The sequence below is a fragment of the Pseudopodoces humilis genome, chromosome 6, assembly GCF_049639895.1.
Source record: "Pseudopodoces humilis isolate 2021_Gansu_Grassland_sample_001 chromosome 6, ASM4963989v1, whole genome shotgun sequence".
NCBI lineage: Eukaryota > Metazoa > Chordata > Aves > Passeriformes > Paridae > Pseudopodoces > Pseudopodoces humilis.
The window spans coordinates 10,512,388-10,535,751 of record NC_142205.1 but is presented as its reverse complement, the minus strand read 5'-3'; the positions used below and the strand labels follow the sequence as shown (position 1 = coordinate 10,535,751).

The window sequence follows — 23,364 nt, the reverse complement described above, 5'->3', positions numbered from 1 at the left end:
AGGAAAATCATATCTGGTTGCATATGGAATCCTCCCACAATGAACAGGGAGCCTGGCAACAGAAATAAAACTGCAAATGCTCCAACTTTTGCTGTTGAACTGTCCTCACAACTGAAGTGTAATAAGAAGACACCAGAAATTTGGACACTGAGGAGGACAAACCATAACACAGCTAAGCACTTCTGTGCCTATTGCCTTCCTTCTTATCAAAACTCACAAGCTGGTCATTAGAAAGGTAAAATTTTCCTTAATTATCCCTCCCCATCCAAAGAACCAAATTGAAACACAGAACAAAAACTGATCCAGAAAGACAGAGGGAAAATCCCTGAGGACATGTTCTCTCCGTAACCACGGTGTGTTGTGCAGTCTAAGGACCTGTGCCTTCTGCTCCAGTGGAATACAGCAGGACAGCGTGGCACCACGTCCAAAGGATCTCCTGGTGACTGCCACAGGCCGCCCGGGAACAGAGCCCAGCAGTGAGAGCAGAGTGGCTCTGGCTGGACCTGTGCCAAGGGGCTGTGCCTTGGATGAGCAGCACTGAGTGCAACTGTGAAAAAAATACATGGTTTTCATCTACCGTAGAGCATAGTTCAACCATGCAAATATTTATGTGTTGAGCAAAGAACTGGGCTGCCACTTGCCGTCTGAGGCACTTGTGTGTTTGTCCCGCTGCCCCACACTTCTGGCTGCAGGACTCACCCACAGATCTAGGACTGGAACAGGATACACAGTTCTGCCGTGCTGGAAGACATCCCTTTAATAAGAATTTGTAAGGAGATCAAAACAAGCACAGAAACGCAATTCCACCCTATATGTGTCAAAAATAAATTTACAGCTGGGAATACTCCCCAGGAGATATGTTTTTCCTGGCTTCTCCCTCACACTAGTGAAACACAGCCAGTGCTCAGTTCTGGACTTTGCAAACACTCATCATTGATAAACTGGATGGAAAAAGCCAAGTGTTTGTGTGGGCTTAGAAAAAAATCATTATTTAGTGACACTCAGACAAGTATGTTTTTGGAGGGCAGTTCATATGGCACCAGTTGTTTTGATTTAAAGGATCTTGGTACAGCATGTAACAAAACCGTAGACTATGGTTTGGTCATCCCAAATAATGTGTATATGCACAAACCTTCAAAGTAAACCATACCCTTAAATCTCTTCCCCAGTGATCAGACACAAATTATATTTGTTTTGACGTACAACATTTTGGTCCATTTTGGAGAAGCCTATAATACTGCAACTGCTCCAAATTTTAAGCTCCTCTTTGACATGCTAAACATTGAGTTTGTTCAGTTTTCTCTTGTACCACACTTTTCTCTGGCTTTGAATTCAGTATTTTTGCTCCTTTCTGTTATTTTGGGCCCTGTAAGGAAAGCAGGAGTTTGGCGTATGGCTTCTGCAAGCACAGATGAATACTCATACACAATACAGCTTCCATTTTCTGGACAGGCTGGCATTTGGAGCTGCCTTTTTTTAACAGGAGGACTGGACAGGAATCAATTCTCTGATCGTATTAAGGTTACAATGATCTCACATTTTCTTATTCTTCCTGTGACACTCAGAAAAAATTCAATTCTCTCCCAAATACATCAGTTGAGGTTAGTCTTTAATGACAGCAATCAGCCAGTGAGGAGAGAAAAACACTCACCTCCCCTTAGCTCTGTCTGGCCTAGGATGACAAAATCTCTCTTTACCCCTACATTTTTGAAGGAGATGTTGCATACTTGGGTCAGCAAAGCCAGTCTGGTTTAAATATATTAAGCATTTCAGATTTTATCTGTTCTCACCTTATTTTCCAGTCCACCAATCCTGCACATTTTAATAGAAGAGATTTTAAAATTATTTCCAGCTCACTGAGGAAAATAATAAGCAGTGGCAGGTTTAGGATTATCCTTAACAACATCCCTAAAGCACAGAGAATGATTTCTCCACTGATGGCTTCCTGAGATCCTGTCAGACATGAAACTCCTAACCCAATTCAAGTGTGTTTGCTGATAGACAGCTGATTTTTCAATCTCAGTGTCATGAGACACTAAATATGGTGTGTTAGAGGTAAATGTCTATGTTGCGTGTCACATATATGCAAAAATCAGAGTCTGAGAATACCTGGAATAAAAGCAAATCTGTCTGACAAACTGTACTTTCTGTAAAATTTCTGATTTATATTTTTTGTATTACTATATATTAATTATTTTATTAACTTAATACCCCTTCAGGTTTTCCATTAGCTTGTCATAGAATAAACTTTGCCACTTTTCTTCCTTTTAAAATATTGGTAGAACAGCAAACTCTAATCTGGTGAAATTTCTTTGATACTCTTGAATATATGAGAAATGAGTATGCTTAGGCCAGTCAAGTCTTCACCACCTTTTGTTACATTGCTCTGCTGATTTTAGTGCTTGCCATAGCATGTGTTGCTTCACAGCTTTCTGGGTTACTGAGGGATTGGAAAGTATTTCATCACATCCCAGTGATAAGAACACGTAAATACAGTGCAGAACCACTTGTTGAATACTTCTTCTGCCTCTTTATAAACAACTTTGGTATCAAAGCTCATTATTTTTGCCATAGGAATTATGTCTGTCTATAGATTCTTGTTTTGATTCTTATATTAAAAAAAAAAAAAAACCACACACATTTTTTTTAAAAGAGTTTTCATTCTCAGGCAACAGTTGCCCATTGCTTTTGGACAGGCTGCCCTGTGGAGTAGTAAGGACGTGGTAAGTGCAGTATATAGAGTATATATTCAATAGAGGGGCAGTATGCTGGCATTCCTCTGGATACCAGGGAGCCTGTTCTGGCCCATGGGTCACAGGAGGAAAGCATGGAGTCATGTCCCAGTCACAATCGTGGAATAAACTCCAGATCCATGCTGGTCCTTCCACGGGAAGTTAGAAGTTTTCTAACTTCTGGTTATCCATGGCAAACATGCTGCAGGCAACTGCCCTTCTAAAAAAAGTGACATCATGAATTGAGGCATTTTTTTCTATCCAAGAACATGTAATCTAAAAATATCCTTTGCTTAAAAGGAGTAATAACAATGAATATTTTATAAGTTGACAAAAATAAGTATTTAGCAGAGCTCTGATTAGAGATAAGATGACAAGTGAAATGAGTTGGGAAGGGCAGGAGGATGGAAGAACATGGGCAGGTGAAGGCAGCTAATGCCCAGTGATGCTGGGTCTCTGGAGACTGACACAAATCTCAGCAGATGCTTTACACTAAAGCTGACCAAACCAAAAATGTAAAAATGTGTAAATTGTCTTCAGGAAATACATTGTGAATCCTTCTAGCCATGCACTTACTAGTCTATTATTTGACAAACACAGTGAAGAAGTTCCTGATAGACCTTGAATTTATTCAAGAGATATTCATGCTGTGGCAATGCTGAACAAAGGCATCCAGGCTGCAAACATCTGAGAAAAAAACAAGGCAAGGTATTCAGCAGAAGTGCTGTTTTCAGCATTTACCTCTCCCTTTGCCTTGCAAAGGCCTGATGTGAAATGCTCTGCTTGTACTTCATAAACCTGTGACTTGACTTCTTGGAGAAGAATGAAGCTTTCTGCTTCTGTTGCCAGTGCCAGTGCTGTGGGCAGCCCGCTGTGATCCAGCTGAGCCCCACTTGGCTGAGCTTGGCTCAGATTATACCATCACATGGATGTCTCATGCAGAGAGCTCCCCTTTGCCTCTGCTGCTCCTTAGGCCATTGAACCGAGTTAAAGTGATCTTGCTCTGATCTCAGGCTAATGAGAATTGGGAATAACAGAACACTTGAGGCCTGTGAAGGTACGGTGCTCCCAGAGGACACACTCTGTGGTGTCCAAACGGCTGGAACAGAGAGAGACTGGCCATGCTGGTAGCACGGGCTGCTATGAAATCACCACTCACCTTTGAAAACACATTAAGTCAGTAAAGAAAATATATGAACAAAAGCAAACAGTTGAGGAGCTTGCATCCCTGCAGAATGTGTGATAAAGCATTTACTAGTGAGAAGGAGGCTTTCAGGCAGAAATAGCAGCATACGAGTCTACTTATTCCTGATGAAAACAAGCACCTCTGAATCCATATCCACAGAATTGCAGATGTAAAGCATGGCAAGGCTTTCACCTGACCCACAAAACATTCCTCCTGAAACTACCACTCCTGAAAAGGTCAAATATTCATATATTTATCTTGCTACAGCAGCAAGGGAGGTGTGTGTATTTGGTGCTCTAATGCACATAAAAAAATTCACTCTTTCTGTTAGAACCTTTCTGCTTTGAGTCACATCAGCAGAAATATCTTACCATAGAAGAAAGACCTGTTTTGAAATACCCTGGGCAGGAAGGTGGTTGGACAGTCACAAAGCAGAAAACTGCCACTCTCCAGGAGAGGAGCAGGGCACAGGGCACTGGGGAAGCAGTGTTAGGGATCTTTCAGGCCTACTTGGACTCAGCTTTCTGGTGCCTGCACGTGGCAGCTTAAAAGGAGATTCCTGAGGCCAAATTGTTTTGGACTGAAGCTACTTGACTGACTTTGACCCAGCTCCCCAACCAGATAAAATGACACATCCAACTTCATTTGGCATTTGAAGTGGGAGGGAAATGACTTCCCTGTTCTGCCAGAGGCCTCTTTTATTTAATGTTCTATAAAGAGGAAGAAACTGCATATAATAATGACATCTTGTGGTAGTTGTTGAATTATTGCCCTATGATTTAGTAGATAATCGGATGCCAAATTTCATGACATCTCTTTCCATGCTGCAGCTCTGCAAGCTCTAAGTTACAAATCCTCCTGCTCTGAGAAGCTGGACATAAGAGACCTCTGGAACCCTTGGCTGTCGACTTCAGAGGAAAAGGGTATTTTGCAAAAGATATATTGCTGATAATTTTAATCACACAGATCTGGCTAAAAATGGAGGTCTGAAATTCATAGTCATACCTGATTAAAGAACCTGATCACAGTTATCATTATTCTATATAACATCATGTTATTCATACAGAAAATACTGCTTTTGATAATGAGTGCAGAGTGGCTCTGGCCCATAGAATGAGCCTGCCTTTGCTGCACCATGGGTTTGTACTGGGTGTGAGAGAAAAGCGTGACAGCCTTTGCTGCAGCATGTAAAGTCTGACAGCTGCTGAACACCTGCACTGGGCTTGCAAACAGCCCTGGTGAGCAGCCACCAGCAGCCAGTCCTCAGTGCTTCTACTTATTTCAGCTTTGGTGCTCAGGTCTGTAACTCTTGCCATGAACCAGGTATCCAAGGGTCCCATGAAGCTCAAAGCTTACTGCAGGCTGTGTGACATTTCATATTTAGGGTCCATAACTGGGCTATTTAGCCCAGTTATTCTTTTTTATTTACTCTGCCTGCCCATAATCATGTCCTTGCTGGTGCAATTTCTGCTGTTCTTGCTCTGGTTGAAGTTAGAGGCTTTTCAGAACAAACAGCACTTTTTCCTGCCAGTTTGTACAGTCCTTATCGACAGAGAGGGGCTCAGCTTTTATCAGGGAGATTGGCTATTGCTGGAATAGTCATAATAAATAAGATTACCAGGAATGGCTTAGGGATATATTTTACAGGGTGTATCTTTATCCTGTCAAGTGTTTGGTGAGTATCCCTGAGGTTCACCAGGTCTCCAGGTCTGTGCTACTGTGACACAGTTTTGCTGTGGTTTTTTAATTGGGATGCAGGTGGCTTAAACTATATGCCAAACACCTTTGTGTTTTCTTCTGGGCTACCAAGGCCTCATAAAGAGACTCACAGCTTATACACAAGATTTACACATGGCTGTTTCCCAGATGTGGGGAAGGAGGCAAGAAAAGACCGAGTCACTTATGAAGACCTCAAAGGTGATGGTGAAATCACACACATGTATGAAACAATGCTGCTGATCAGCTCTGGTAGTACAGAGTGCAAACTGACAGATCACTGCTACTACATTTAATGTATCATGGCATTTCTTCCCCATTTGCCTTTCTCACTGCCAGATCTCCAGGTGCTCACATTGGATACTGGGTGTAAGAAGCTCTGCCTCTTTCCTTCAGAGACACTCGCTGGATTCCCTATTGATATGGAAAATTCCTAAAGATAATCATGAGACCCCATGACTCCATAACGTCTAATAAGAAGTGTTCAGCTGTATTGATCTATTTCTTTTCCATAGAATGACGCCACCTACTGGACTTTATTAAAAGAGGCAAAGCAGTTCAAAGAAAATAAATACTTTATACTGGGTTGTTTCTTTTTTTTTAGCAAAGAAGGTTAAACTTTCCTACAGTTCAATTGCCAGAAAAAGATCTCCTATTAGGACATCAGGATGGTTATGGTACCTCATTAGAGAAGAAGAAAGAATAGAGGCAGAAAAACCACAGGCAACACTGACTATCTCTGGGGAAGAAAAAGAAATTAAGGAAAAAAATTACAATTTAACAAGACAGCTTTTATCCCTTTTTCCAGTGGGACTATAAACAACAGCCACAGAATCTCGGACTTTTTGTTTGTTTTTTTTTTTTTTTAACTGAAGTGTGTAGAGGGTGATCATTTTTAATTGACTTTGAACGTGCAGTGGTAAAATCATTAATATTTAAGACTGCTCTCAGTCTGGCTAAGAAGTTGTCTTTACTAAGAGAACATTCCTTTCAGCTAAAAACCAACAGTATGACTGTTTCCAACTTCCCACTTGTGAGCTAAGACAACACAGGGTGTGTCACTAATCAGAGCCATCTTTCCATATTGCCACGTTGCTCACCCTTTGGTTCCCCAGAACTGGGGCAGTCAGCAAACTGCTGAAGGCATCCTGTGCCTCCAGGGAGGGATACCTGGCTTTGTTAACATTGAAATGATTGCTTTTCCTTACCTCTTCCTTTCTGTCTTTCTGAAAGGCAATACAGGTTTGTTCTCTGCAATCCGAGGACAGGGGAGGAAAAAGATGCTCCCCCAATGTTCTCTCACTATAATCATAGTTAATACAGGTTTTGTTCAGCCTGTCCTAATTTTTGTTTTTATCAGCTTATTCATAATCCCCCTGGTGGCAAATGTTTTTTAATTATTTACCTTCTGTAATATGAAAGTAATGACAAGATACTGATTGGAATTTTTTTTTAATATAAACTTTGCAAAGCAGCAATTATAATAAATCTTCATTTTTTAAAATTTAATTGATTAAATATGTATAGTGTGCAGATGTGTTGCTCTTGCTCTTGTCATTATTATGTTAACAGTCCTTCAGATCAAGTTGGACTTGATTTCAAAGTTATTTTAAAACTTGGCACCTCTCAATGAAAATCACTTCCATTTTCAGCATTAGACATATGGTCTCATTTCCTCCTGATGTTTGTAACAAGGTATCCACCTCAGGCCCATCCAGACTCTTAGGAGTTGCTTGGTTTACAATCTTGACCTCAGCCCGCCTATAACAGGTTTATTAATGCAAAATTCTGCCCACCATGAAGGTCTGTTCAGAGTTTTGTTGCCTTGAAGGATCTCTCCCCACATATTTTTATATAACTGCAAAATAATAATAAAAAAAAGGATTAATACATAGAGAAGAAACAAAACTTCTGCAAGATGGATTATTGAGTTAACTTATTGGATGAAATGAGATTTTGATTGAATTTCTAGATAAAAAATGTGAATAATTATGTACAGACCAGAGCAAACAACAATAAGTACAAAACTTCAAAGTACTGTAAACATCAGATTTCTGTGTGAGTCATTTATGCCATCCTTGGAATAAGAGCAGGAAACCAGTAACCTTTATTATATCTCATTTTCAACTTGACAAGAGTCATATTATCAAAGGTAGAAACTTGGAAAAAAGATTATATTAAGTTAATCTTTGTTCTGTCCAAACCTGAGGACAGTGTCTGAAAGCACTCATGGATGGTTGTTACAAAAGCTTAAAACTTTAAATAACTTGATAGGAAAATCAGGAAAGAAAGAACTATTTTCAGCAGTAAGAGAGTACAGTGTAACAAAATATTAACATAGCATAAAAGCAGTCAGTGAAGTACAGTGAAATGCCTTTTTTCTTCATCAAAAGATGCTGTGGCCCTAAATATCTGCCATGACTTAAATAAATATTGAAATATATTTAACATTAAATATATTTTACATTGATTACATGGGCTAATGTTAACTACTTATTCCATTCTAATTCTGATTAAATATTGTCTAAATTTTTTAAATTAATCCTGAAATAAATGTGGCAATGCTTTCACGGACTTAGGCTAAGATTGTCAACTCTTTATGGAGAAATTATGTCCATGCTATCGAAGTTTCTTTTAAACAGAATTTGAATTCTTCTTTAGGGATTAAACTGCCTATAAAAAGATTGGGAACTTTTCCTCAGCTCCAGCTATGATCTGTGGCTTATGGTGCAAGGCACTCCACTACAGTACAACACAACTTATCTTGAATTAAATTCACCTTTTTGTTATACTTGGATAATCCATTCTTTACAATACTGTAATTTTTACTAAAATGTTTGCATTGGTTCTTGGAAGCTGCAAAGATAGCAATGAATAGAGGACTGAACATAGACAGCCAGGAGACAAGGATCTTTATTAAGTATTTTCTTTGAGTGAGGGACTGGCAGCCTTTTTTGAAATTCAGTTGAAAATAGTTACACAAGTTGAAAACCACAGACTTACAGGCAGTTCAGAATTCTTACAGGCACTTCCTGAATTCTATAGAACACGGGTTGAACAGCATTGCCACAATGATTCAATGAATTTATAAGAAATTAAGTACATGAGGCAGTGTTTATATTCCTACGTGCATTTCTCACGTTATACTTCTAATATTAGTATCTAATCTAAATAAGTCTCTGTGGCTTCTGCATTTGCAAGAGCTAAGAGCAACCCAATGAGGAGCCAGCCAAATCCATCATGACAAGAAATCTGCAGGTGACTGCTAGAAAGGGGATACTATTCTAGGAATGTATCACTGTGTACTTGTACCATATTTTATATTTCTGCCTATAGCATCTGCTCACAGCTTCTGCTAGAGACAGAAAAATGTCTTAAAATAGGCTTTTGGCCAATACAGATACTCTTAACATTCTAATAAACTGCGCTCCGCTGAAGAGTTACCTTTGGAACTTCCCCCCCATGACCTCTTGCATTAATTTAATCCTCAAAAACCTACAGAAATGGAAACAAAGTTTCCAGTGATGATTATAGCCCTCTAGAAGATGGCTGGATAGGTAGAACCAGCCTTTCCTGCCTCATTTGCAAAGGCTGTGCTAACAAAGTAATCATTGTGTTAGGTCAGCTTAGGAACATCTGTTCTGCCCTCTGTATTGCTGGATCACCATGGGAACAAGGGGCAACTTCAGACAAGCAGTCGCAGGAAATACTGAAAACCACGGAGTCTGATGCAGCATTCCTGTCAAACATCTGGCTCCAGGGATTATCTACAGTGTCCATCTACAGCCACCCAAACTACTGTACTGTGACACTGCTCTCTACAGAACAGTTATCCCACAGCTTGGCCCTGATGAGTAGGTTTGGACCAGTAAGAAAGACTTTTGGTTTGCTGAGACTTTGGAAGAAAATACAGATCTTGAGATATGTCAGGAGCAGGAGCTGTTGTAGCCAACGCCATGGTGCATCCACATCCTGAGTCCTGCTTGTAGGTTGGGTTATGCCACTTCAGAAAGGATATGGCAGAAGCAGAAAATAGCAAAGGAAAACAAGGTCTGTAAGAGGAATGAAAAGGCTCCCACAGACAGTAAACAGATATGGACTGGGACTAGGAAGTATTTTCTCACAATACTCATAATTAAATTGTAGAAATGATGGTGTGATATAAGCCAAATGACAGCTGAATTTGAAAATGGATGGAAAAAAATGGAGAATAGACACATATGTGGATACTAAGCAGAATGATACAAACAGAACCTATGGCATAAGACACTTCTTAAACTGCCAGCAGCTGAGATATCAGGAAAAGAGCACCTCTGTTGCTATTTCATCTGTCTCACAGTGTTCTTTTTGGCCATCCACCCCTGTCAGCCACAGAGTATCCTGTGAACTGAATCCAGTGTAGCCCTTCTTATGCTCTTAACTCCTGCTTTGTGTAAGTATACCAAAAAATCTCACTCAGCCCATTTTTGGTTCAGTGCACAGATGTCCACAACAACAACTACAGCAATACCATACAAGTTTTCCATCGAAGCTTAAGCTTAAGCTCTCCATTTTCTGCTGAGATCAATTTAATTCTGGTAGTATTTTCCACTGAAAAATTATCTTTCTTTTCTTTAGTACTTGTAAAATGTCTTGAATATGTTAAGGCTAATTACAGGCAATAATCTTCTTCATGATTAAACTTAAAATTTTACAATGGGTTTTCTTACCTCTCCATTTGCTTTACCAATGGGAGAATTGAGAATGAAGTCAGAAGGAGCAAAGACATCAACCAGGGCAACTGCATCATCTTTTAACTGTTTAAAACCAAAGGACATATATTTGACAACTCGTAGTTGTCTATAGCTAAAGTACAGAGCAGAATAAAAATTATTTTTGTAAAGTATCAACTTTGATAATTTAAGAGAAATCCACAATAAGTAGCCTAGTTTTATTTTGAATTTTCACTCCCCGGGTAACTGCAAAAAGAGACCATATTTTAAACATTCTCCTCCTTTACCTAGGGGATTTTAAACGTATTTTAACAAATATGGTGCTGCTTACACATATAAACACAAATACTTTTGGACTTTAAAAACAAAATTACCAGATTCTTCTTTGAAATTTTGCTGACCTGCAAAGAATATATTGCAGTTTGGAAAGGTTTTGTGCTAATAAAGATAAAAATCACAAACTAACTCACTAATGAAATTTAAAAAAAAAACGCTGAAGTATTTAATTGTCTTTCCAATGAAGACTGCAAGGCCACAAATGCTATGGTGTTATTTGGTAGGACAAATTGTTTTCCATTTATTGATAAATAAAGACTAGATTCAGAGTCAATGAGTTGCTAAACTTTACAGAAAATTATTCAGAAACCATTTAAGTAATATCCTGCTAATGTACTCCTTGAAGTACAGAATAATCTGATGACTATAAACCATGTATCTCTTTTTTAGTGTTTATATACTATATATTTAACCACAATAAACAGGCTTACCCTGTAGCAGAGCTCCAGAATAGCATCCTGAATAAATTTCCCAGGTTGTTCACCTGAAGCATAGCCACCTTAAAAACATTCACAGAGAAGCTTATACCACTTAAGATTACACTGGTACAAACTTTTTGACAAGTTCAGTAGTCAAGACTAACTAGCTGCACCAGTGTAATTGAACTGACAGTCTTTCATTGATGAGCTGACTGCACAACTCTTAATCTAAGCTATTTAGAACCTTTTGCAGTAAGGAGCTGCACTGCAGCATCCTGCTGCCTATCCCTCATCCTCTCACACAAGCACTGGATCATAGCAAAACCTGTGATCTCTCCACCATCTCCGAGGTAAGTCAAGTTTTCGCTGCAGATTCCTGCTCCTGAAAATTTGGTTGAGAATGATTGTTTTGTACTAAACAAGCAGTAAGAAAATGCTGTAATATAAATTGTTGCTAGGATTCTCTGCCCCAGCCAAGTCAGTACTTTATAAAAGTGACATGCACAGCACATTCAGGGAGCCGATCTCACCTTGGTAGAGCACAGCCAGGTATTTATTCAAGGACCAGAGCCCGTAGAGAGCACTGAGATTCCTGAGCACTGGCTGCAGAGCCACTGGGACGCTGGGATTGTGAGTGTAGTCGTGGTAGCGCTGTAAGGCTGCTTGCTCAATAAAAGCAATAGCCAGAGATCGACAGTAGTACACCTGAGGAGACAGGGAAAAAGGACACTGAGTAACCAAATACAAAGAACCAGTCAGCCTGTGAAGAATGGCATTGTTCTGGTGGAGTTAGTGGAGTTCTGCTGATTTAGGTCTGATGATTTAGCTTGAGAAATTCTAAGAAATAGTAGGAGAAAACACTTTCCACAATGTCTGTGCAAATGTTAGTTACGAAATGTCTCTTGAAATGCCTACAGAAGTAAGACAGAATGCCTAATTATCAGTGTAATTTGGCAGCTGCACCCAGGGTTTATGAGATCAAGAAGCTACATCAGAGAGAAGACAGTATAAACTCAGGTCTGCTGAATTTAGGATTGTTAAGAATGCCACATAAATCTAAGAAGAAAAAGGTAGGTTTGTATTTATTTAATATGATCCAGAGTTTTAAAAATCTTCCTACTGAAAAATTATTACAGTCCCTTCAAATAATAAACAAAAATCTGATCATGTCAGCATGAGTGGATTCTGTTGATGGATTGTAATAGATTGCAGTATGTTTTGAAGGAACTATGCAACTAGTCCTTGCCAACTATCTGATGAGAAAGACAAGTCACCAGTTTCTGTTAATGCACAGTATATAAAACCTTAGGTGACTGTATGTACTTACATTGGAACACTTGTCTACATTTATATACTTCAGCTTTGCTATACGTGCTGCTGTGGAATAGATTACTGACTGACAACATTTGAGCTAAACAGCAGGGGAATGTGATGCCATTGCTGTCCTGGCTGACTTGTTGCAATGACATAACTCATGTTTCTTTTTAGTTTGTTTTGTTAAAGTTTGGGTGTTTAATCTTTTTCATGTAGAATTAGTTGATTAGTTTTAATTATTTTCTTTTAAATACTTGCATTATCATTGCATTTAGATCAACTGAAGCATGTAAGAAAGGCATATTCCAAAGATCACTGTCTCTCTCAACAGCAGCTGTCCAGTGGCTCACTTATGTCTATGAACAGCAAAATACACATCTGTTCTCTGCAGCATTACGGAGGACTGCCCCCTTACTAGATGGTTTTTTGAGATATGCTAATTCCCTAGTCAGAATGAAATAAGTCTGAACATCACAAACGAAACACTGAGGATTATTTTCCCATTGTTCTCCCCTATAATTTTATTTTCCTCTTTACCACTGCTTGCACTACTGCATTGTTTCTATCAAGCTGCCCCCAAACCAAAATAACCTAGGGATAGGCTAGGAATCTCTTCCAGATCCCCCACAGCATAAACAAATATTTTGTATTAGTCAACCACTGGGCTAACAGAAAAGTGTTTCTTCATGCCCAGAAAGTTTTAAATCAAATATGTACATGTCTTCAAAGCAAAGCTTCTAAATCATTTTCAGATGTTTTTGAGGCATGACATTTAAAATAAAAAGTCCTGCTGTCCTGAGGATGAATTGTAGGGAGAGAAGAAAAACTAATGACCTAAAGCACATCAACACCTATCTCAAAAGAAGTTGTGTGCCTGAACCTCTTTGAATTTTAAATATTTTATTTAAATACTTTTTATTTATAAAATAATAAAATTAATTAATACAGTCAATAATAAAGATTAAATAAGACAATCTTCATAGTTTTGAGCTCACCATTCTCTCTAATGCACTGGCCCCACCACCAGCTTCATCAAAACCTGGCTAACTGACAGGCAATCAGACTGGAGTATCTGGAAATTCATATACCTGGATTTGACCCTGAAGAGCCTCTCTAATAAGCTGTTTCTAGGGTAAAAGCAGGAAAGATTTTCTCCCCTCTACCAGTGGCTTCACACAGATCACCGCTTACTGAAGCCAGGCTCGGTCTTTCTAGGTGCAGGGTTGAATATTGACTATTCCTTCCTGCTGTTTTTTAGCTTTGCAGATAAGGTAAATGACACTGACCATCCTCAGGGAACTGAGCTTTCTCAGTGACAAATGACAAGTATTCACTCTTCATGTGAGCCAATTTTTCTCATGGAGGTAGTAGAGGAATGTGGTGAGCTCGGGGATAAATACTGAAATTTGGAGTTAAGCCATCCCTAGCTGTTAAACCTCTCTGGTGAGAGAGTGGATCTGCTATATGTAAATTGTCAATGTTTCCTTTCCAGGTTCCAGTGCTGTCAGTCTGGTATCTCTCATGAGTACTTTGCACTATAGGAATTAGAGATGAAAAAGACCTATTAGGTCATCTAGTTTACCTACCTGCCAGAGCAAGATTCTTTCCTACATTATGTATTTGGCCACAAGCACAGATGGAGAAGTAATAATCAGATGCTGCAGTGTATTTAATACTCACAGATTTAGTCCTCAGAAGTTGTGCTATCAAAATTGCAGACATCACACAGCACATGCCTGCAACTTTTCTGAAGAAAAATATGTCCTGAATATATCCTGGAAGACTTCTGCTGATGTCTAACTGTCCTCATGCTATCATGTTTTATGCAATGCACACGGTCAGGTATTAAGTTTTATTAGTTTTTTTACTTGCTGCTTTATGGTTCAGGAAATTGTACTTTATGACACAAGAAGATAAAACTAACAGAAACTGACAAACTTGGGTGAAAATAAAAAATAAGAAAGGTTTTAATAAGTATTACCTGACAGTTGTTTTTTGCCTCAAAATCACTTCGTCCAGCCTGCTTCTCCTTATTCATTTTTAGGTGACTTTCTCGGAGCAGGTAGCAAACCAGCCATTTATAAGCTGCTAAAGGAACTATAAAAAAGAAAAAAGCAAAATTCTTAACATTCATGTTTATGATGCAAGAAGTCACATGAAAATTCTGGTGCAGTCACAGATTTTGTTTCTTGAGATGGAAAGTGAAAGCATTAGTTAATCAATCCATTGACATGCCACTTTGTCCATTAATGTAGATACAATAAATATCTGGAGAGAACAGTCAGATTGAGAGTGGAGAGTGAAGACATAACCATGTCTGGCCACACACTACTTCAAATTGACCCCAAGCTGAAAGACAAGGTGTATCCACAGCTCATCTTAGACTTCTTACTTGAATAAATTTTATTATTTTTTTTTTCCATATTAAGACTTAGGCCTGCAAGGTACAAAGTCTCTTCTGAGAATACAAGAACAGAAGGTATTCCACAATTACTGAAAGTGACTTGCAACATTGTTTTCACTGGTGGCTGAATGTAATCACATTTAAATTACTATCTTTGCACATAATTGTGTCATATTTCTAAGAGCAGCTTAGAACTATTAAGGTAAAAAGTTATTCAGCATAAAGTGCCTGCATGAATCCTGCTTGCTTGTTTCTTAGCTGAAGATTTAATGTAGAATATACCTTAGGGTATAGGGAGTGTTTACATGCTGCCTAAATTAAGGCATCTAAATTAACAGTCCAGTTTCTAACAGAACAAATAAAGAAAGAGATTCAGGTATTTTTTAAACTATGGTCTGGTTCAGTAGGTATTACATGAGACAAGAGAACATGTGCTGTTGCTCTCTCATTATGTGTTGGTATTCTTTTTAGCTTCTTTTTAACTTATGAGTCCAAGGGCCAATCTGGGCTCACAGTGATGCACAAATGGGAACAGCATCTATCTAATGTCATACTTGACTTGATTATAGCAGAGTAAAGCAGGAAAACTACAGGGAACTCCTTTTCCATCATTACTCATTTTTCTCTATACAATCAAAAGCAACTGTCAAAAGCAGATGAACTTCATGGCTTTTCAACATGTAAATCCCTTGTATAGTTTTCGAAAAGAAGCTATTTAGTGATAGAAGGTAGTGGCAATCAATCCCCTTAAAGCTGGAAAACATCAATACACTAGTGAAAAACCCTAACTCAGACATGTTATTTTAGAGGAACAAAAGAGGAAAAATAATATCTGATGCTATCCTCCATTCCAGAAGAGAATCTGGGGAAAATAGAATGTATTTTGAAATGCAAACTATGTTCTTAGTAAATAAAAATGCATATAATACAAAAAACGTCAGCAAACATGACAAATATCTAATAAACAGCAGAGGTTGAATTTCAAATTTCTGGATCCCTTCCTTTGGAAAGGAATTTAAAATTCTAGAATCAGTTTAATAACAGCAGAAGCCTACCTGAGGAGTCCATGCAATCTTCAACACTAATGGCTGTGAATTTCCAGCCAAGGATATGATGGTAGTCTTGCAAAAAGTTTATTGTTCCCAAAGGGGATTCAAAAGGAGCTTTATCTGAAATACCAGAGAAAATAAAAATGATTTATGAGAAAAGAAACCAGACTTTTTGGAACTAAAAGCCTATTACAAAGCCATGCATACACTTGACAGGCCAGATGCAATTAGGCCATAATACTTATTTTATTATGGCCTAGTCCAGCCAAAAGAGGACTGGTGGACAAGCGTGGAAAAACCTGACATCACTGCCTATAATTATTCCCCATAAGATTAAACTCCAACTGCTGAGTTTTCCAGCTCTGTATGATGCTAATGAAAGTCATTGCTGGAAAACTGAAACAAAATCTAGAGAACTACAAGATGTGGTGATGGATATTGCTACCAAGTCAGGTGATATGAATTGTTCCAAGTACAATAAACAGACCTATGATGACTTTACCAATACAGAGTCACAGAATCATAGAATGGTTTGGGCTGGAAGGGACCTTAAACACCATTTTGATCTAACCCTCCCATCCTGGACAAGGACACCTTCCAGTAAACCAGGCTGCTCCAAGCCCTATCCAGCCTGGCCTTGAATATTTGCAGGGATGGGGCACCCACTTCTCCTGCCAACCTGTGCCAGTGTCTCATCACCCTTGCAGAGAAGAATTTCCTCCTAACATCTAATCTAAAACTCTCATCTTTTAGTTTAAAACCATTCTCCTTTGGCCCATGACTATCTGTCTATGTAAAAAGTAGCTCTCCCTCTTTTTTGTTAGTACTGGAAGGCCATAATGAAACTTCTCTAGGGTGAAGATACCCAACTTTCTCAGCCTGTCTTCATAACAGAGGTTCTCCAGGTCTCTGAGCATCTTGATGCCTCCTCTATCACAGACCTCTATAACATGTCCCCATCTTTCTTCTGCTTAGCACCCCAGACCTGGATGTAGTGCTAAGGAATTTCGGTTGAACTAAACTACACCTCTCAGGGAGCAAGATATGACTTAACCTGATTAGGGATGGCAAAACATCTACAGCTAGCTTCTGCAAGACAGGGAAAGACTATTTCTTGCAGCAAATATTTCTGTATTGTGAATGTACCATATGATGGAGTCTGAAGCACATTATTTATGCTCCACAAAATTATGAAATGACTGTCAACTGCTTTCAGTATGAAATTACCTCCTAATTCCATTAGCTACACACTGTTGAGTACAGCATAAGATTCCACAATGAAAACATACCTCTTATGCAATCCATCCAGCTCATTAAGTAGTTGCTGGTTTGCTGAAGCAGGACATTGTTATCTCCCTCATATGTGCAGTTTGGATCGTTGTCATTTCGGATTTCACCCAGACGATTCACTTATGAAGAAGTGCACAGTTTAATATATTGCAACACATCAGAAAAACTAAGAGAGATTAAATAATTATTCTGTGATAAAATGCAGGAGAGCCATCTCTTCCTGTAAAACTAAAGTTATAAACAGATGAGCTTGAAAACTCACTCATTACCTTGTACAGTAAAGATTTTAGAAGAGTGTGGCATTTAACTTACAAGAGAAACTTTCATCTATAAAGTCTGCATCTTTATATTCAAAATTGAGACTGAATTACTTGTACAGTCTATCAAAATGCTGGTGCGGATCCTGTATGAGTTTAGGGCGATTTTTTATGACTTCAGGTATGAAATAAAGTTTAAAAATATGGATATGAGGATAAAATACTTTCTAAACATATAGCTAAAATTCAGAAATCATAGCAGAATAGAAGTCGAAGAACTCATCAAAATAGCCATTCTCTTTCTGATCAGTGCATGCAGTGTCTGTGACTTACTGGCAAGGTAGCCGTGTCCTCCACAAGCTTCTCGGCACTCCTGGGCTGCCCGCTGAGCAGTCCAAGATGCCAGTGGTTTGCTGGCAGAAGATAAAGCATGTATCTCACGTCCCAAATCAGCCTTTGCAAAAAACAAATTATAAACGAGGAATAATTTTTATAGAAATTAATTTGGTGACCACCTAAAGCATAGATACATGTATTGCTTTATAAAGAACAGTAACTGGAAATACAGGCATAGAACTCTCTGAGATCTATGTACGTGCAAAGCATATTCTTTGGTGCCACAGAAAAACCCTGCCACAACTGAGAAACCTCCAGCACCAACTTTCTTATATGAGACAGCAATAATTTGTGTCAGGTAATGGGCACATGGGTGCATCTTAGCTGACCTGTACCAGCTGGCACAGCATTTGAGTGAGTTAGTTCACTAACCGCCAAGCTTTCCCTCCCAAAAATGGAGAAGCAGGTGGTTGAGGGTGGCCTGTCCGGAAAAAGCTTCTATCCTATCTCTCCCCAGCCAGCAACATGATATTTATAGTATTTATTGCCCTACATAGTTTTCACTGATCTTTTAAGCATCAGTTTTGCAAAGAGCAGGAAAACTTTTATGTACACCCTCAGAGACTCCAGAGGATCACAGTAGCCTGCATTTACATTAAGTCTGTTGACCTTCCTTTGAAAATACATTTGGAATTCTGGTTTCTGGAGACAGGGGCTTGATACAACCAAAGCTTGTTTAAGAGCACCTCCCTGATTGGTGGTATTTGTTTTAAGATCTTTTGTAGAGCAAAAAATGTAAGGATTACATTCTTAAAATTTTCAGCAATGATATTAATTCCTATCATGACCTTTTTCTGATAGCCACTGTTTTCCCTAAGATTAGTGACTGCACTGCAGATCTCCAGAGATGAAGTATCACAGAAAAAATCAATTAAATTCTTCTGTGTTTTGTGCAAAGAGGAGAAATTAAAATACCCTACCATTAGTATAAATTATTTTGTGAGCTTTATTCTAGCTGAAAGATCCTTGAGGATTTAAGTAAGACATGAGCAATACACAGCCAATATGTAGGCCCTCAAATTTTTTATTGCCAAAAATTATAAAAATAAATAAAATTTATATGCTGTAAAAACACATTATTGCAGTTAATTTGATTCAGAATCAGTCCTTGCACAGAGAGTGATAGATTAAACTATTTCCTCTGTAAAGAGATGACTTCCAGCAGACTGATTGTGGATGAAAAATTCCCCATTAAGACTCAAAAGTCAACTTTTTTCACTAACATTATTTATTTTAATGCATGAATTTGAATTGCAAACTCAATCCAGACTTGGAGAGTCTGTGAAGGAATTAAGGTTAGTATATTTTCAGAAAATCTTTGATATATATGTTCCCTGTAGAATCACTTCCAACTATTATAAACTGAATTTACACCATCATAATATATTTATGATAAAAAATTCTGCAAGAGACCATAACCTTCAATCTCACAGAAATCAATAATACTTTAATCATTCCATCAAAACTAATTTGATTGCTTTTCTAAACGCAACTTCAATCAGTACTTTGTATGCCCCATATTTCTGAGAATTGCTCTGTCATTCTCGATCATTAGAGAGCCTAAGACTTTAAATAGGTCTTCCATTTAACAGTTTACACTTTATTATAGTAAGAATTCAGTGAAGAGAAAATATGTAACATCTCACCTGTCTCTGACTCCTTTGCTTTGTCAACACACCTGCAAAGAACTCTACAAAGTTCTCAAACAGGGACTTTGAGAAATAATCTAAGGCATACGCAGCAGCCAGGTAAGGTAAAAGACGCCATTGCTGGGAAAAAAAAATAATTAAATTGATTTGATCACAAATTGATATATGTTTTAAATAGTTATATTGAACCAACTCATTCATTTTTACTGTGTTCAAAATGGAAAACCGCTTAATGGAGAAGAGAACATTAACCACCTATCATCTAATTTAATTACATTTAATTATGTTATAGGTGGTTATTGTTCTCTTTATACAAGTTATGGTTGTATTCTTTTAGTTCTCATGTTTCATGAATTTGTGATAAGCATTCTCTTAAACCAGGGAAAAAGTTCACTGAAGCTTTGGGGACCAAAGACATATTTTTGCCATGTGTTTATAAAATGTCTGGCATGTCAGGGTCAGTCATGATTCATAAGTTTCTTCAGTAGAAACATGACAGAGGTTCATGGGGCCATTTCATGGGGCTCACAAAGGGCTCACAAAGGAAAAGAAAAATTGCTTTAAAGTGTTTGTGGGAAAGGAAGAAGAGAATTAGAGTTTCAGTAAGCAGAACCCACAGAACAACCCAAAACTGAGAAAAATTAAGACTCAAAGAATAGTGGAAAGCAGACCCTGGCTTATTCAGAAATGGTGGAAGGACGGCACCTTCCACCAGGTTGTATAAATACATGAAATCTTTCAACATTGCAAGGTAAGTGTCAACTTGGTAAAAGGCTTGGACTTTTGCAAATTCCTTGGACACTGCAAGGACCAACTGGGCAGGTTTGTCTTCAGCACTTCTTATGTATTAACCTTTGTCATTCAGCAGATCTGAGTTTTCTCTTTCCCCCCAGTTATTCTCAATGCACTTTTTCTAGTTTTTTTCAGTCCAAAAATTGTTTTTCATCTGTATAAACTGCAGGTAAACCTTGGTTATAATCCTCTTTAATTCAATAATTCAAGTATTAGCTTGAGATTTCTCTACAATGAATGTCATTGAGTTCTATACTTTTAAAGCATACAGGCTACAAATAAGAAACTTACTGCAGCAACAAAAGAAGCAGTGGTGTTTTTCTTTCTACATCTGCAGTACTTTTGCATGTGCCTGTAAGACAGTCATTCTGTTAAAAGGTTACTATTTTAGAAGACAAATGTCTCTAGGTACTTCAGAGAAACATGATTTTTTTTTTTCGTTTTGCTATTCCAAGAACTTATGTTAAAAGCCTGGTCATGCCAGAAGAAGATTTTGAGTTGGAATGAACCCCCACAGCTGTACTAGAATGTTGCTTCAGGTAATTTCACTAACTTCAGAGTCACTACTGTGATCTGTAGTGGTTCTGAATGTGAGTTTCATATATAGAAGTCTGTAGATTGAGTTCCAAAGTATTTACCTGTGTTTGGTATTCAAGGACAGGTATTTCTTCATCCTCAGTTGGTCCAAACTGACGGCGAGCAGCTGAGAAGCGAATGGCTATTGCCAAGGCAAGCTTTAAATTGGTCACAGAAAATGCTGTGATCATAACTCTGCCACTGGACAAGGATCCCAGAGCTGTACTGAAACGTTCTTTAACATTCTGAATGAATAGAAAGCACAGAATGGATGTTGAGGTTAACATTTCATTTTACCCCCATAAAGATGCAACCTGGTAACATGATCAGAAGCAATTTTGCCAATATTGTTTCTTGACTCATTCAGATGAGGTATTCACGTGAGACTCAGAACAGTCTTGCCTGAACACAGTCAAATTCTAAACTCTTTGGGATCAGTGGGGTTGTGCAAAGAGCATGAAGTTCAGTCAAGCCAGCAAGGTGAGTTGAGACATCTCTGAAATGCAATTAAAAAAACCAACATTCATACCTCATGTGAAACTGTCAACAGCCTTAAGTTCAGGTATCCAGAGCTTCCTGATATACAAGGCTCATTGCTCTGTCTTTCAACCTACATATACTTTTATATATTTAATGAAACAAGACCTTTGTTTCATACCTTGACAGAACTCGAGTACGTCCCCTCAGCTGTGACATCTCCAGCTATATTCAGTATGTTTTCTTTAGGTATCCTGACATTGTGGAACACGGCAAATCTGTTTAAACAAATACACAAACACAAATGTCTACATAGTCTGAGGTTTCTTATTACAGAAAAAAGGTCACAAGAAAGATGAGGCTGCAAAATTATCTCAGGCACATCAGTGATCTGAAAGCAGTGCTCATCAGGCCAGGTCGGCAATTTTAGGCAAATGTGGCTGGGACAACAAGGACTTGCAGACTTATAGCAGCACAATAAATTCAAGAAGAGAAATTATTTGTTGTAACTCTTCTGATTTTTAATTTTGTTTTTAAGAGGTGATGTTTACAAAACAAAAAAACCCCACTTCATTGACTCTAAGAGACCATTTCAGCAGCTTTGTAAGAAAAGAAGTAACAAAGTAATGGAAGGAAGAGCAATGTATTCTGGTTAAGGGAAGGGACAAGTGAAATTACTTATAAAAAACCTTGTACACAGGCAGTTTGCCAGATACTTTCACTGACACCTCAGAAAGCTGAACTGAATTCTCAGGCTGCATGACTTAGGCTGCCTAGGTTGGTATCTCAGCTGTCAAAAAGCTTGGGAAGATGAACAACTTCCTTCTGCTGCCTAGAACGGGACTGGGCCATTCTCATTCCAAGTAATTCCCTTCTTCAAACAATTCTGCAGAATATTCTTGAGGTGTTGTTTAGTCCAGTCTGGAGACTACTTTGGAATAGAGACACTATATATTTTTATGAGTCTAAAATACAGATCTGTGAGGATCACTCATTCTACTGCAATACAAATAAGGACATAGCTGAAATAGTGCTCTGAGAAGGGACCGAAAGGGAATTTTTCCTTTGTTTAAACTCAAATTAGGAATTCTGTTCCCTAAAATGTGGCATTTTGGAATAGCAAGATAATCCTTTCTAAATTGCAGCACTCTAGCAGAAATACAGAGGGAAGTTCTTAAGATAGGGAGAATGTTGATATGTTCATATTCTTCAGGAAGAAACTGATTGAACTGTTTCACCCAAATGGGCAACACAGTTTGGCACAATAGCAGCAGTATCAACCCGTCACAAGTATCTCACTATCTAACAGCACTTGAAAAACTGTATTTGTAATCAAAGAAAATTCCTTTTTTCCTGCCAATAAAGGCTAATCTATTTAATATGGCTCATGAGAGCCAGGTCTTCCACATTAATAAATTACATAAGGGGTGCATTGCTGCATGTGCTTTTAAATTATGAGTTGTTTCCAAGGAAACATATCTGAATACTGAATTTATTCAGCCTTAGAGAAACTCAGTATTTTCAGACTTAGAGAAAGACATGCTATCCCAACCAAGAGCCAGCTGCCCCAACAACGCTAATAAGTGCTTTGTTAAAGGCCAATTTCAGTGAGACTACACTACTTTGTAATAGAAGCAAATTCAGATTTTCCAAAAAATCTGATTTCCATCTACGTTAATATTTTTTTAATATCACTGAAAATAAAAAATCTCTTTCTAGAAAGATCTTTTGGCTAAATTCACATTCTCTGCTCCCTATATCCCAAACAGAATCACAACTAAAGCTATACAACAAGCGATATTTTTAAGCAATAGCATGCATCTTAGAAAGAACTTGAGCTTTTTAATTATTATTATTCATTACTTTAATTATAGAAGAGGGTGTGTGGCAAGGTTCAGGTTTCTGGTTTACACTGTATTTTTCACAGTTGCTGTCCATCCATAGAATTCCAAGAAGGTGCTTCCTCCTAGGACCTTACAATGAAAGCATAAGGCAGGAAGCTACAAATATGTTCAAATAGTGAAGCAGACACTAATTACTGAAGAATATTTTCCTGACA

The 23,364-nt window shown here is 38.2% G+C and overlaps 1 protein-coding gene across 3 annotated transcripts in view; it reads right to left on the bottom strand.

The window, feature by feature from the left end:
• Positions 1-7,070: 7,070 nt before the first annotated feature.
• ACOX3 (acyl-CoA oxidase 3, pristanoyl) overlaps positions 7,071-23,364 on the bottom strand; it is a 31,858-nt gene continuing 15,564 nt past the window's right edge. For all 3 annotated transcript variants that reach the window (XM_088056502.1, XM_005517866.3, XM_014263199.2), the window contains 11 exons: positions 21,487-21,583; positions 20,891-21,073; positions 19,458-19,580; positions 17,749-17,869; positions 17,158-17,277; positions 15,875-15,988; positions 14,397-14,512; positions 11,632-11,806; positions 11,114-11,181; positions 10,344-10,430; positions 7,071-7,492 (listed from right to left, as the gene is read on the bottom strand). In XM_088056502.1, the coding sequence (XP_087912628.1) occupies positions 7,373-7,492; positions 10,344-10,430; positions 11,114-11,181; positions 11,632-11,806; positions 14,397-14,512; positions 15,875-15,988; positions 17,158-17,277; positions 17,749-17,869; positions 19,458-19,580; positions 20,891-21,073; positions 21,487-21,583 (1,324 nt within the window). In that variant the 3' untranslated portion in view covers positions 7,071-7,372. The remainder of the gene's footprint in view (positions 7,493-10,343; positions 10,431-11,113; positions 11,182-11,631; positions 11,807-14,396; positions 14,513-15,874; positions 15,989-17,157; positions 17,278-17,748; positions 17,870-19,457; positions 19,581-20,890; positions 21,074-21,486; positions 21,584-23,364) is intronic.